Source organism: Triticum urartu, chromosome 5 (assembly GCF_003073215.2).
Source record: "Triticum urartu cultivar G1812 chromosome 5, Tu2.1, whole genome shotgun sequence".
Lineage (NCBI taxonomy): Eukaryota > Viridiplantae > Streptophyta > Magnoliopsida > Poales > Poaceae > Triticum > Triticum urartu.
Genome location: NC_053026.1, coordinates 560,483,501 through 560,496,299, shown reverse-complemented (window position 1 = coordinate 560,496,299; position 12,799 = coordinate 560,483,501). Strand labels below are relative to the sequence as shown.

General features: G+C 49.9%; 1 protein-coding gene and 1 non-coding gene across 2 annotated transcripts; both read left to right on the top strand.

Annotated features, from left to right (window-relative positions):
• The first annotated feature begins 781 nt into the window (after positions 1–781).
• Positions 782–4,151, top strand: LOC125510710 (probable xyloglucan glycosyltransferase 9). Its single transcript, XM_048675961.1, has 5 exons — positions 782–1,894; positions 1,978–2,286; positions 2,388–2,678; positions 2,771–2,884; positions 3,439–4,151. Exons 1-5 carry the CDS (start codon positions 1,148–1,150, stop codon positions 4,090–4,092), a joined length of 2,115 nt encoding a protein of 704 aa, XP_048531918.1. The 5' UTR covers positions 782–1,147; the 3' UTR covers positions 4,093–4,151.
• A 3,607-nt stretch (positions 4,152–7,758) lies between these two features.
• On the top strand, positions 7,759–7,876 carry LOC125511701. Its single transcript, XR_007285063.1, has one exon. It is a non-coding gene; the product is annotated as a U5 spliceosomal RNA (small nuclear RNA).
• The last annotated feature ends 4,923 nt before the right edge of the window (positions 7,877–12,799 follow it).

Below are 12,799 nucleotides of genomic sequence, written 5' to 3'. Positions count from 1 at the left end.
AAACAAAATATTGGAGGGACGTTCTTGCCAGATGCGAGGAACCCCCAAAGTACACTACGTCACACTCACACTGTTCCTCTCGTGTCAGAGAGAGAGAGAGAGAGACGAGCAAATACAGTCATTGCCATCTTTTGGGACCAAATCCAACCCAAGTTTAGTATAGCTTACCCACAGAAGTTACTACTTGAAAACGTAAAAAAGTCAAAATAAAACCTGTGGGTACTCCGGAAACTTGAACAAGGAAGCGAGCACAATGGATGATAAGACTTTACGGACATGAAAATATAGTAAACAAAAGGGTGAAACATGCACGGGCTTTATTTTGTTGGAAAGCATGGACCAAAGTGTAACAGTTTGACTAATTCACATTTAAATGTTTTTTAAAGATGTCACATCTAAACTCCCATAAATACATATGCAGCAACAAGAAACAAAAAAAACAAAGACAAAAATATAGACCACAAACAACAAAGTGAATATCAGCTTAGATGTGACATAATTATGTCACATCTAGATGTGTTCTAAACAGACCCAAGTGTAAAGCCGAGGCTGGTGCCATGCAATGCAATTGCATGATGGATCCCACCAGAGAGCTGAACCACAGGAAACGCGTGAATTTCTCACCGTAATTATCTCCGGCAGCGGCAGCGGCACAGCAGCAGGAGTGCAAAGGAAGGTAAGTGAATAAATTAGGGGGGGTAAAAGGACATGCGGCGAAGTAAAAGGGAATTAACGCAGGGAAAGACAAAGGAAGGAAGCGCCCTAAAATATTTGCCCCCACGGCCGGGCCGATCTCTCTCCCTCTCCCTCTCCCTCTGTCTGTCTGTCTCTGGAGACGCGTCGAGCTGTTCCCAGCCCGTCCGCCCTCGTCCTCTGCCCGCCGCCCTCCTCTTCTTAAAGCTCTAATGGCAGTGGAGTGAGCTGCGCACTCGCACAGTGGAGTTCTGAGGTGGTAGATTGGTGTGCGGCGGCGGCGGCGGTGGAGTTGGAGTTGGGAGGGGTGGAAAGGAGGGAGGACGGAAGGGGGCGCCGGGGGCCAGGAATAGTGTGTGGTGGAGTGGGCGTCTAATTTGGGGGCGGGGGGAACGAAAGGTCCAGGCCCTTGGCCGGAGGGAGGGCGGGGGTTGGGTTCTCGGACCGGCCATTCATGGCGCCGTGGACCGGCTTATGGGGCGCTAGGGCCGGCGCCGGCGCCTACCGGGGCACGCCGGTGGTGGTCAAGATGGAGAACCCCAACTGGTCCATCTCCGAGATCTCCCCGGAGGACGCCGAGGACGAGGACTTCCTCGTCTCCGGCGCCGCCCGCCGCAAGGGCGGCCGCGGCAAGAACGCCAAGCAGATCACCTGGGTGCTGCTCCTCAAGGCGCACCGCGCCGCCGGCTGCCTCGCCTCGCTGGCCTCCGCGGCCGTCACCCTCGGCGCCGCCGCCAGGCGCCGCGTGGCCGACGGCCGCACCGATGCCGACGCCGGCGCGCCCGGCCCGGCTCGCGAGAGCCCCGTGCTCCGCTCCCGCTTCTACGCCTTCATTAGGGCCTTCCTCCTCCTCTCCCTGCTCCTCCTCGCCGTCGAGCTGGCCGCGCGCTTCCACGGCTGGGACCTCGCCGCCTCCGCCCTGGCCCTCCCCATTATCGGCGTCGAGTCGCTCTACGCCTCCTGGCTGCGCCTCCGCGCCGCCTACCTCGCGCCCCTGCTCCAGTTCCTCACCGACGCCTGCGTCGTGCTCTTCCTCATCCAGAGCGCCGACCGCCTCATCCAGTGCCTCGGCAGCTTCTACATCACCGTGAAGCGCATCAAGCCCAGGCTCAGGTCCCCGGCGCTGCCGGACGCCGAGGACCCCGACGCCGGCTACTACCCCATGGTGCTCGTCCAGATACCAATGTGCAACGAGAAAGAGGTCAGTGTCGCTCGCTCTCAGGCCGCACCATTAATCCCCTTCCAAATTCGCAGCCTCGTAACCACCCATTGTTCGTCGTGCAGGTGTATCAGCAATCAATTGCGGCCGTCTGCAACCTCGATTGGCCGAGGTCCAACTTCCTGGTTCAGGTTTTGGACGACTCCGACGACCCGACGACGCAGTCGCTCATCAGGGAGGAGGTCGCGAAGTGGCAGCAGACCGGGGCCCGGATCCTGTACCGGCACCGCGTGCTCAGGGACGGGTACAAGGCCGGGAACCTCAAGTCGGCCATGGCCTGCAGCTACGTCAAGGATTACGAATTTGTTGCCATCTTTGACGCTGACTTCCAGCCAAACACCGACTTTTTAAAGCGCACCGTGCCACATTTCAAGGTAGATTCAGGGGAATGTTTGTGCTACTACTTTTATTGTTGTCAATCGTCTATGGTTTTAGGATTCCAGTTCTGATTTGTCAATTGTGTTGCTGTTGTTAGGACAACGATGAATTGGGGCTGGTGCAAGCGAGATGGTCGTTTGTGAACAAGGATGAAAACTTATTGACCCGGTTGCAGAACATAAATCTTTGCTTCCACTTTGAGGTGGAGCAGCAGGTGAATGGTGTCTTCTTAAACTTCTTCGGGTTCAATGGCACCGCCGGCGTGTGGAGGATCAAGGCGCTGGAGGAGTCCGGCGGGTGGATGGAACGGACAACAGTGGAGGATATGGACATTGCCGTTCGGGCGCATCTCCATGGCTGGAAGTTTATCTTCCTGAACGACGTCGAGGTATTGTCATGAACAATTTCTTCTGAATAGGTTATTTGAAAGTTGTGCGCACCATTTCAATTGAGCTGAAATATTTGTCTTAATGTCGACAGTGCCAATGCGAACTGCCAGAGTCATACGAGGCTTACAGGAAGCAGCAACATCGGTGGCATTCCGGTCCAATGCAGCTCTTCAGGCTTTGCATACCGGACATCATCAAGTCCAAGGTGTTGTTATGCTCGTTTTCTTGCACACTACTACTATTTAGATAGTGCTATAAGCTAACTGAGATGTGGCACGTGAGACGTGCTCCACTAATCTTAAAATTGCTGGCGAAAACTCTGAAATGTTACTTCTTTTGAATTGAGAGTATGTAAACACCCAATTCAGCATGCTCTTCTCGCATTTTGTGGCGGTTGCTTAGGTTACACTTTGAATATGCTTCGTCATCATTTGCCTTCAGCTGTTCAGCACACTGCAATACAAGTGCTCCCTCTGTAACTTAATGTCAGACATTTTTGCGGTTCAAATTAAACTGCAAAAACGTCTTACATTAAGTTACAGAGGTAGTATATAACACCGTGGTGTACTTGCTATTAGAATGCAGAAATTTAAATTCGTGACGGTGTTTCAAACGTAATTGTTATAATTTGTGTAAGAATGCAGGAGTTTAAAAGGTAACTGTGTTTACTTTCTTTATCTGTTATCATGAAAATTATGTACCTCTCTCTAATATAGCATCAATTTAGTTATGTATTAACTCCGTTTTATTTTACTGCAGATTTCGGTGTGGAAGAAATTCAACCTGATCTTCCTCTTCTTCCTGCTCCGGAAGCTGATACTACCATTCTACTCCTTCACGCTCTTCTGCATCATCCTCCCGATGACGATGTTTGTGCCCGAAGCCGAGCTCCCCGACTGGGTCGTGTGCTACATCCCAGCCCTCATGTCCCTGCTCAACATCCTGCCGTCCCCAAAGTCGTTCCCTTTCATCATCCCGTACCTGCTCTTCGAGAACACCATGTCGGTGACCAAGTTCAACGCCATGATCTCGGGCCTGTTCCAGCTCGGGAGCGCCTACGAGTGGGTGGTGACCAAGAAGTCTGGCCGGTCGTCGGAGGGCGACCTCATCTCCCTGGCGGCGGCGGCGGCGCCGCCCAGGGAGCTGCGGCAGCAGCAGAAGACCGGGTCGGCGCCGAGCCTGGAGGCGCTGATGGTGCTGAAGGAGGAGCAGGCGAGCCCGAAGAAGGAAGGGAAGAAGCAGAAGAAGCACAACCGGATCTACAAGAAGGAGCTGGCGCTGTCGCTGCTCCTGCTGACGGCCGCCGCTCGCAGCCTGCTGACGAAACAGGGTATACACTTCTACTTCCTGCTGTTCCAGGGCATCTCCTTCTTGTTAGTAGGCCTTGACCTCATAGGCGAGCAGGTCGAGTGAGAAAATGTAAACATGGACACTGATAGATTTTAAAAGTCAGTCTCAGTGGTTGGCACCAAGGGAGTGTGATGTCTCATGATGGTGCTGCGTCGCGGCGAACCTCTCGGCCGGGGTTCCAAAGGGTTTATGGGGTTAACCGTGGTGCCGCTGCCCGCCGCCGGATCGGCCATGGCGCTGGCCGCGAGCTTGGTTGGAATCGATGAGATCGAGATGGAGGAAGGATTAGTTTTGGTCCCGTTAGAATGTGTGGATATAGCCTTCTTGGCCTGCGCATCTGCTTGGCTCTTTCGCACTCTCCATTCTTTTGTAACGAGATTTTGATGTTGGTGTGTGTGTGGATCATGTCCTAGGGTCGATCATGTAATGCAGACTATCGTCCGAATGTTGATCACTGAAGGAAGACCGGAACGTGGCTGATTGGGAGCCGTCCTGCCTGTGGTGTGGCAGATGCTTGTTATCAGGTGGTGCATGGTTGATTTGGTCAATGTGTTTGGGTTGGCACCGGCAAAGGTGAACCCGCCCTGGACGGCGTCACATGACGGGTGGCTTTTCGTGTGTGATATGAACAGAAGTTGTGAATCTGGATCCGGTCAAGAATGGTTTCCACCCGTCAAAAGTTTCTAGTGAGGCGCTCATGATGAACGTTTCAACGCAAAAAAAAAAGTCAAATGCGAAGGAGCTTGCATGGTACGTTGCTGCCAAGTGCCATGGTCGTTACACGGCCGGAAAGCTTCGTGCCACAGCTGGACGCCATGTAATCACCTGAACGGTGTAGAAGTAGAAGTCCATGAATATTCCAAATCTGCCGAAACGAATTAAGTACGTAGTCTCCAGGTGCGAGGTGTCATTTCCAAGTATTGCATAAAGAATACCACGGTCCCTATCCAGCCCATTCGATACAAGGATGAAATACGCGGATGGAGACGATGCAAAATCGACATAAAACGAACCGGCCGGTTGTCGGGCGCACTGCACTGCACAGCACTGGAGTTGAGCTGTGCGCAACTGAACCAGGAGTGAGACGCAGCGGTGTGAGCTGAGCTGAGCTCGGCCCGTACGCGCAGCCGCGCTCATCAGTCCGCCTCACCTTATCCGCAATTCCGCGTCGCGTGTGGCTGCGAGACAGCTGTGAGGAGTCAAGGGAGGGACGGGAGGCGTGCACACGTTTCGTGCTGCTGGTCCGGCGGGCGCTGCTGCGGTAAGCGCATTCCGCACGTCGTTGGCGCGTCTACGTATGCGGCCGTCGTGGACCAAGTGGACGTCTCCTTTCTTTCTTTCTTTCTTTCTTTCTTTCTAGAACAACCACTACTAAACAGTCTGATTCTTTGCTTGCGATTAGGGAGCTCGCCCTCTCCTCGTGCAGTACGGTGCAAGCCAGCCAAAGGGACGCGATTGGTCATGGCGCCTCACGGGGCACGACAGTGTGAGCCGGCCTCGTCTACGTACGTGCGTACGAGTACAACCTAGTGGACCGTCGCGCGTTTGAATTGAACCGAATTGAACCCGGCCGGTGTGATGATTGCGCGTGCACGATGGCAGTTGCTCCGCATCAGCAAGCTTATAGAGTAGCCATACATATAGCCTTGATGATGGCGGTGACGGTGTCACGAATTATTGCACGAGTTGTGCCGCTCCTGCTGGGTGCTCCGTGGCCGTGGGCATCGGGCTAATGTAACGGCCCGTCTCCGGGTTGGGACTGTTTGCTCCACTGACCCGACGTTGATTTCCGCGCAAGGAAACAGTCATGCTCCGTGATCGATGGTCCAATTATTTGCGCCACCGGCAAACACACATGGTAAACGGGGTGTAGGTGGTACGGCGTGGTCTGCCGGTGTGGTGAAGTGCGGCAACAACATGTGGCCGACTTGATAGTAAAACCACGTAACTACGGTACAGATCCGGCCGTCCATAGTTGCTACTCTACTCCGTGAGGAGTAGCTGGTCTTGTAGTTTGCCCATGCGGGGGGCTCCAATCTTTTTTTTTTTTGAGGATCATGCGGGTGCTCCAACTAGGGCTGGACCAAAAGCTCGTAACTCGCGAGTTTAATGAGCGATCGACAGTTCAGCTCGTTAAACTCGTAGCTCGCTTCTTAATGAACAGAGCCAATCATTGATTTCAGCTCGTTAAGCTTAACGAGATTAATGAGCGAGCTGATGAGTTTCACGAGCAGCTCGTTAAGCTCGTTAGTAATAAGGCTGCCCGTAATAAGAGTATCATAGGTAGTATCATACATGCCAACTAAGCAATTTTGATGAAGTGGCATAGAATTAAATGAAGAAAGAGAGGCTTGAGTATCATATCATGATACCGTATCATATTAAATGATGTGATACTTTATGTCATGCATGGCAATAAATGTGGTCCTCTATGATACTAACATATAATACTATGCATTAGGGATGTAGTATCATAGACTAGTATCATATGCATGATACTAGTATATGATACTCCCCATTACAACCAGCTAACACAACACATAATTTCATCTTACGTGACAAACTTTTGTAGAACCTTAGCCCATCTATTCAATCTAATCGACATATGAGGCAACGAACTACTGCATTTCTTTTTGTGGTCACCACATTTCATCTTGAAAACCACACCTACACATTCATCATGTATATCGTAACACATTATAATTTGTTAACGAGCGGTCACGAACTTAACGAGTTTCAAACGAGCCGAGCCGAGCAGGGTTTTCTGCTCGTTAATCTTAACGAGCATGAGCTTAACGAGTACGAGCTTAACGAGCCAAGCTGCTCGTTAGTCCACCCCTAGCTCCAACCATTGATGGATGGATTGATCATATCAGCCTTCCTAGCACACACCGGCACAAGTTTACAGCAACATTTGGCCCAAGATACCTGTGCAGGACCCATTTTCCCCTGCAAGATCGGTGCATGGTTTCTTCATCTTCATGGTCACGACTCACGAACAAAGGTGAGACGAGTCTGAATCTGAAAAAAAAAATAACAGACGAAGCGACCATGCGTACACAGATCAAATCCATGCGCGAAGCAAAGCCCAACGGAGCAACTCCTCACAACACCACGGACCCACATGGTTCACTTTATTTGGGCCATGGGCGCCCCTTGTGTGGGCTTTGCTGGTGCGGTCCGGGGCAGAAGACAGCACAGACGGGGGAGCTGAGCGTTTGGATTAGTCCCACCTCGCCTGGCTGACGGAAACTGGGCAGGGAGCTGGTCTACATAAGCGGTCGCGGTGTGCTGAGTGAGAGGCACGCAGCTGCTTGGTGAGCACAAAGCGAACTATTCTTTGGACGTGGATTTGATGAACATGGATGCGCGCTTACCCTTTATGAATAGTAAATTCAAAAAAATGCTATAAAAATAAAAAAAATCTGATTTTTTTAAAATATACATAGTCAACTGGTATACTTGCATATGAAGTTTCACGAAGAAATCATATCTGTGATAATCTGGGGAAAAATGACAAAATTGAAGCTATATTAAAAAACGCTGTTTAATGAAAAGTATGGTCGTATTTCTATTTTCTTCACTAAGAATATTATGGGTATTAATACATCATGAAACTTCACACGTGAATAGAATGATCGACTAAGATTCATACTACGAAATTTCAGATTTTTTAATAGTTTTTTTAGTATTTTTTTATGAATTTACTATTCACATGGGTGCGCGTGCACCCGTGTTCACCTTTGTATTTTCAACTATTCTTTCGCCTTTTACTAAAGAATACCGTGTGCACGCCATAATAAGCAGCATCTCATAATTTTTGAAGGGTGTCTTTTTTTTATGAGAAGCGTCCAACAAATCTGAATTTTAAATCTTACTAGTGTTTAGACGTCTTTCTGGAAGAATGCTACAGTAGAAAGATCGTAACAATTCGAAATTTTAGGTGGCAGTGCCGATGATCATCATAACTGTCGTGGTTACAGTTTTTATTTTTCTTTTAGAAGGGTCAATGGTTTCAACTTGACAAAAGTATTTATGGAACCACCCCGTCCTGTGGCCTTAGAGTAATGGGGGCTCGGTGGATCCCGACCATTGCTGTTTAGAAGGCTTCGTTTTTAGATGTTTCTTTGAGTTTTGTTAGGTTTTTTGTCCTTCTTGAAAAGTCGTCGAAAATTCGGTGGCTCCCTCAAAATGGAATAAGGTTCTTCCCATCTAGCCCCTGTTTTGGTGGTGCGTCTAGCATCGTCAGTGGACATATGGAGGTATGTTCCCTACATAACTGTAGTCGGCACTAGATAGCCTACGGATCTGAATGTATTTTTTATTATTTCTTGTGATTGTTGTACTTGCATAATTGAAGATGATTTGATCGAAAGTTTTCCAGAAAAGAAAAGTTTCAACGGACAAACCTAGTCATCACATTTTCGACGTGTCGTCGCTAGATCACATACGCAAACTGCTACATAGACCAGCCCATGTAACATTTTTTTTGTTTAATTCAGGTTTCTCTAGTTAACAATAAAGGAATTCCTAAACATGTTTCAGCTTTATTTTCCTTTCTACCTGTTCTCTTTTCAATATTTCAGGGTTTCTTCTTTTCCATTTCAAATTTTAATTTCACTAAAAATTTCTAAAAAAACTGCAAACACCTCATAACATTTGTAACCAGTGTTTTCCTTAAATTTAGGGCGTTTTTCAAATTAACGTTTAAAACTTGTTAACATTTAAGGAATTCATAAACATTTTTTAAATGCACGAACATATATTCTAAAATCAGGAACACGTTATTTTAAATTGAAAATATTATTTAAATTCGTTAACGTTTTATTTTCTGGAACTAAAAAAAGACGAAGCTTATTGGCCATGGCCGGTCCATTTCAGGAACCTTGTGCGTCATAGTGGTAATTAATCTCATACGGCTTCATCTAGATCTAGTTTTTTTGAAGGCAAACATCTGGATCTAGTAGTTTCAAAAGTTTCACATGGCCTAGAATGGCTCATTGAGGCAAGAATTAGATGTTCACGACCAGCAAAGTAGCGTTACTAACACCCTGGTGAGTTCAAGGCTATGTGCAATGCAAAGTTCCTGGAGAGGTGCTTAGCTGAAAATTTTGTTTTACTCAAGTACCAGTGCTTAATTGTAGAGGACCAATTTTTAGTTAGTCGCCTTGCTATAGAAATAAGCATTGATGCTCAAGGAAAAGCTGATTTTATTTATTCACACTCTGTTTTCTAAACTTCTACCAGTATGCAGTTTATAAGTGACGTTTTAGATGAAAATAACCTAAGGGCAGCCACAGTGTGTTGCCAAATGCATTCTTTTTCAGCAAATTTGGTAACACCTCCGCAATGGTGGAACATCTATAATTAATATTTTACAAACGCGAGTGTTCTTTTAACATAGTACACACGCAAGCATTCTTATATACGCGCATACACTCATTCATATAAATATACACACGCACACCCTACCCTATAAGAGCATCTCTAACAGACCTCGTATAATGCCCCAACCCGCAAAATAACCGTCAAAATACGGGTCCACGCGAAAAATCCGCTCGACCAGACACTGTAAATGCATCGGAAGCTTAAAAAAATCGAGGGGCGCGGTAAAATCCCACCCCCAACCCGCGAAAACACAGATTTCCCCGTCGACCCGACAGTGCCCTGTATCTCAGAAAAGCGGTTGGCGGGAGGGACATTTCAGCCCGCGCGCGTTCCCCACCCCCTTCCGCAGCCGCCTGCCATCGGTTCCGCCCGTCCGCCGCTAGCGATTCCGGCCATATCTACGGAGGGAATCACGCCGCCGGGGCGCTCCTCATCCGGTTCCACCTAGCCGCTTCACCGGCTCCCCGTCGCCGCCCCGGGATCGACCGCCGCAGAGCCACCGCCCCGAGCCGCTTGTGAGTACTTGTGCTTGTGCTTTCGGATGCGATATGCATAGTTGGTTCATGCGGCATTCATATTTGTGATTTTAGATGGAATTGAGCTCTCGCGAGAGGTTTTTGCTCGAGGATTTGTCCGACTCGAACGACACGGATGTTGAGACGCTGCTTGAGAACTATCGGCAGCAGATGTTGGTGATGGCCCTCGCCATGAAGGAGCACGGCAATGAGAACCGAAGAGATGGCGAGGATCGACCGTCGGCCGTCTTTGCATTCCTCGCAATCGCCATCTTTTCCTTCCGGAGTGGTAAAGAACCGTCTTATACAATGTAGATACACCTGAGTAGCTCAAGCACACAATTTGCCATCAACACCAAAGCAATAAGTGGAAAATGCCTGTTCACCACGCCCACCCCAACCACTCAGCTGTCGCTCCCCGTCGCCGACCAGAATCACGGATCCACGTCGCCACGCACAGTCTCGAGCCCGTGGTCACGGCGGTGCTTCCTCCTCTCACAGTGGAGCTTTCCACTTCCTCGACTCCCACCCCTGCTCCAGCCGCAGAGGGAATACCTCGGCGGTGCAGTAGTGGGTGTGAGGGACGTGGGTTGTGGATATCACCGACGCGAATCCACGAGAAGATTTGGATTGGATCATTCCAATCGGCGGTGTAGGCAATGCAGGAGTACGACATAATGTCGGAGCGCCTTCACGACGCGGTTCATCTTCCCCGATAACTTACCGCATTTGACTCCGGTCAACCCTCGGTTGCCACCATACAAAGATGCTGGAAGACCTGGAGGCCAGCGAGCACCTTGAGGTAGAGCAAGCCGGCAAGGCGCACATGACAGAGCTTCGCCGCATGTATCTAGAGCGTGTCGAGGAGGAGCGTCGGTTGTACGAGCTGTACAAGTCAGATGCGGCGCCGATTATTTCTCTTGCTCCAGCGGCGACTCCGGCTCCAACGGTGACGGACATGGCGATGGCGGTGGTGATGGAACGGGCCAAGGTGGTGTCGGCGGAAAGGGCCAAGGCGTGGCGGTAGATCGGGTGAGGAGACCATGACCGAATCGGAACGGGAAAGGTTCATAAACAAGAGCGATAATGAGTAGTTTCTTTAACTTTTATGCAATCTAGTTTAAATTTTGTTTAACTTGTGTAAAATAGTTTATGAAACTTGTTGAATCGAGTTTGATGAAGGAGTTTGAATGAAATTTGCACCGAATTTGTGTTTTTTTAGGAGTTAGGTATAGGTTCGGTTAGAAACGACACTTTTCTGTTTTCTTGAGGAGCAAATATACTCCTTCAAAGAATACTCAACCATTTACTCCTTTATAGTATAGGAGGCTGGTTATAGTTGCTCTCACCCGCCTCATACGTCTGGCGGGCCGCCTGGTCACTAACCGGTCATGATTTTTTTGACCCAGATGGCCCCCCTCAAACGGGCCTCAAAGGCCCGGGCTGACCGGCAGCCCTTATATCCAGGTTAAATATGGGGCGCCTGGGCACGTCTGCCATGTAAGGACAGACGATGGGGTCCCACGTGGACTTGTCCGGAAACTCGGCAGTCCGAAGGACGCCTCCTCCGCCGTCGCGGTGTGAACGCCGCGTGGCGCCGCTCCGGCTCACCGCCCGAGATCAAATCCGGCTATTTAAACCGACCGTCCCCCAACCCTAGCCCATCCACCTCCTCCCTCTCCTTGCCGCCACCCGAGCCTGTCCGCCTCCTCCCCCCGCTCTCCGGTGGCTGATCACCACGTACGCTATGCTCACGCCCGAGCGCCGGAGGCAGATTGTGGAGGAGATCCAGGCACGGCGCCGCTCGCATCGCTGCAGGCTGCCTCCAGACTCGCCGGAGCCGGATGAGGATGAGGAGCAGCAGTCGAAGGAGAACGAGGAGCATCATCAGCCGGAGCCGATGGAGGAGGCGGATCAGGAGGAGGACGAGGCGGAGCTGCCGGAGCAGGGCTTCAACATGGCGGAGGCGGAGTTCACCGTCGCCCAAGCCGCGGAGATGGCGGAGCAGCATGCCATCCTGAAGTCCATCCAGGATGAGGCCTACGTGAAGGCCAACGGGTAGTTCCTTCAGCAGGAGCAGGCGGCGTCCGACGCGCTCTTTGCCGAACTCGAGACAGAGATAGAGGAGGATGAGGCCAGAGCGGAGCAGTCAAAGGCGCCGGAGGCTCGGGAGCTGCAACTGAAGATTGTCGACATCTCCGACGAGGAGTAGCTAGATCTCTACGTAGTATGTAGGTTTTTAAGTTTGCATGCTTTTGTATGGATTTGACAATCTAGTATGAGATGTTCGGATGTAGTTGTGTTAATTTGAGGAGTGACCGATCACTGCCCGCGGATGCGTGTGAGGGTTAGATTTTTCCTATGCGGCCGTAGATACTCTTGTACTTGGATACTTGGGGATCGCGATAATCCACGGGACTAGAAAAGTAAAGGGGTGGAATCACATGAATTCTTAGTTCTGTGTCTACTTCCAAGCATCTGTCGATCTGATGCCGCAGATTATGTAGGCTAGCATCTTTGACATGTTAGTACCTACAATGAAATTCCTTTAAAATTCGTCCATGTCAAACAGGGCTTCGTTGTTTATAGCTTTCAGCAACCGGATCGCAGCCCCTAATAAGTTGTAAACAGATCGCCAGTTCACTCACATGGCCGGCTGCTAATCCTCGTACTCTGACTTCAAATTATAAGATTTAAAGATGCGGTCTAGGACAAGTTATTGAATCAAAAGAAGTACAGGCGCCCCATGTTGCAGTGGCCAGTAGGTACGAGCCGACGACTTTCCTCCATCGACAAACCCCATCATAATCGTAATCTAGTGTATAAAAGGGCGACATTTAGCGCCATGCATGTCCAGCAGCAAAGGC

What these genes read in the sequence shown, in the direction of transcription:
- LOC125510710 (XM_048675961.1), top strand. Translation starts at nt 1,148, where the DNA reads ATGGCGCCGTGGACCGGCTTATGGGGCGCTAGGGCCGGCGCCGGCGCC. An exon ending in CAATGTGCAACGAGAAAGAG is followed by an intron (nt 1,895 to 1,977) that starts GTCAGTGTCGCT and finishes TTCGTCGTGCAG; the next exon opens with GTGTATCAGCAATCAATTGC. An exon ending in CGGACATCATCAAGTCCAAG is followed by an intron (nt 2,885 to 3,438) that starts GTGTTGTTATGC and finishes ATTTTACTGCAG; the next exon opens with ATTTCGGTGTGGAAGAAATT.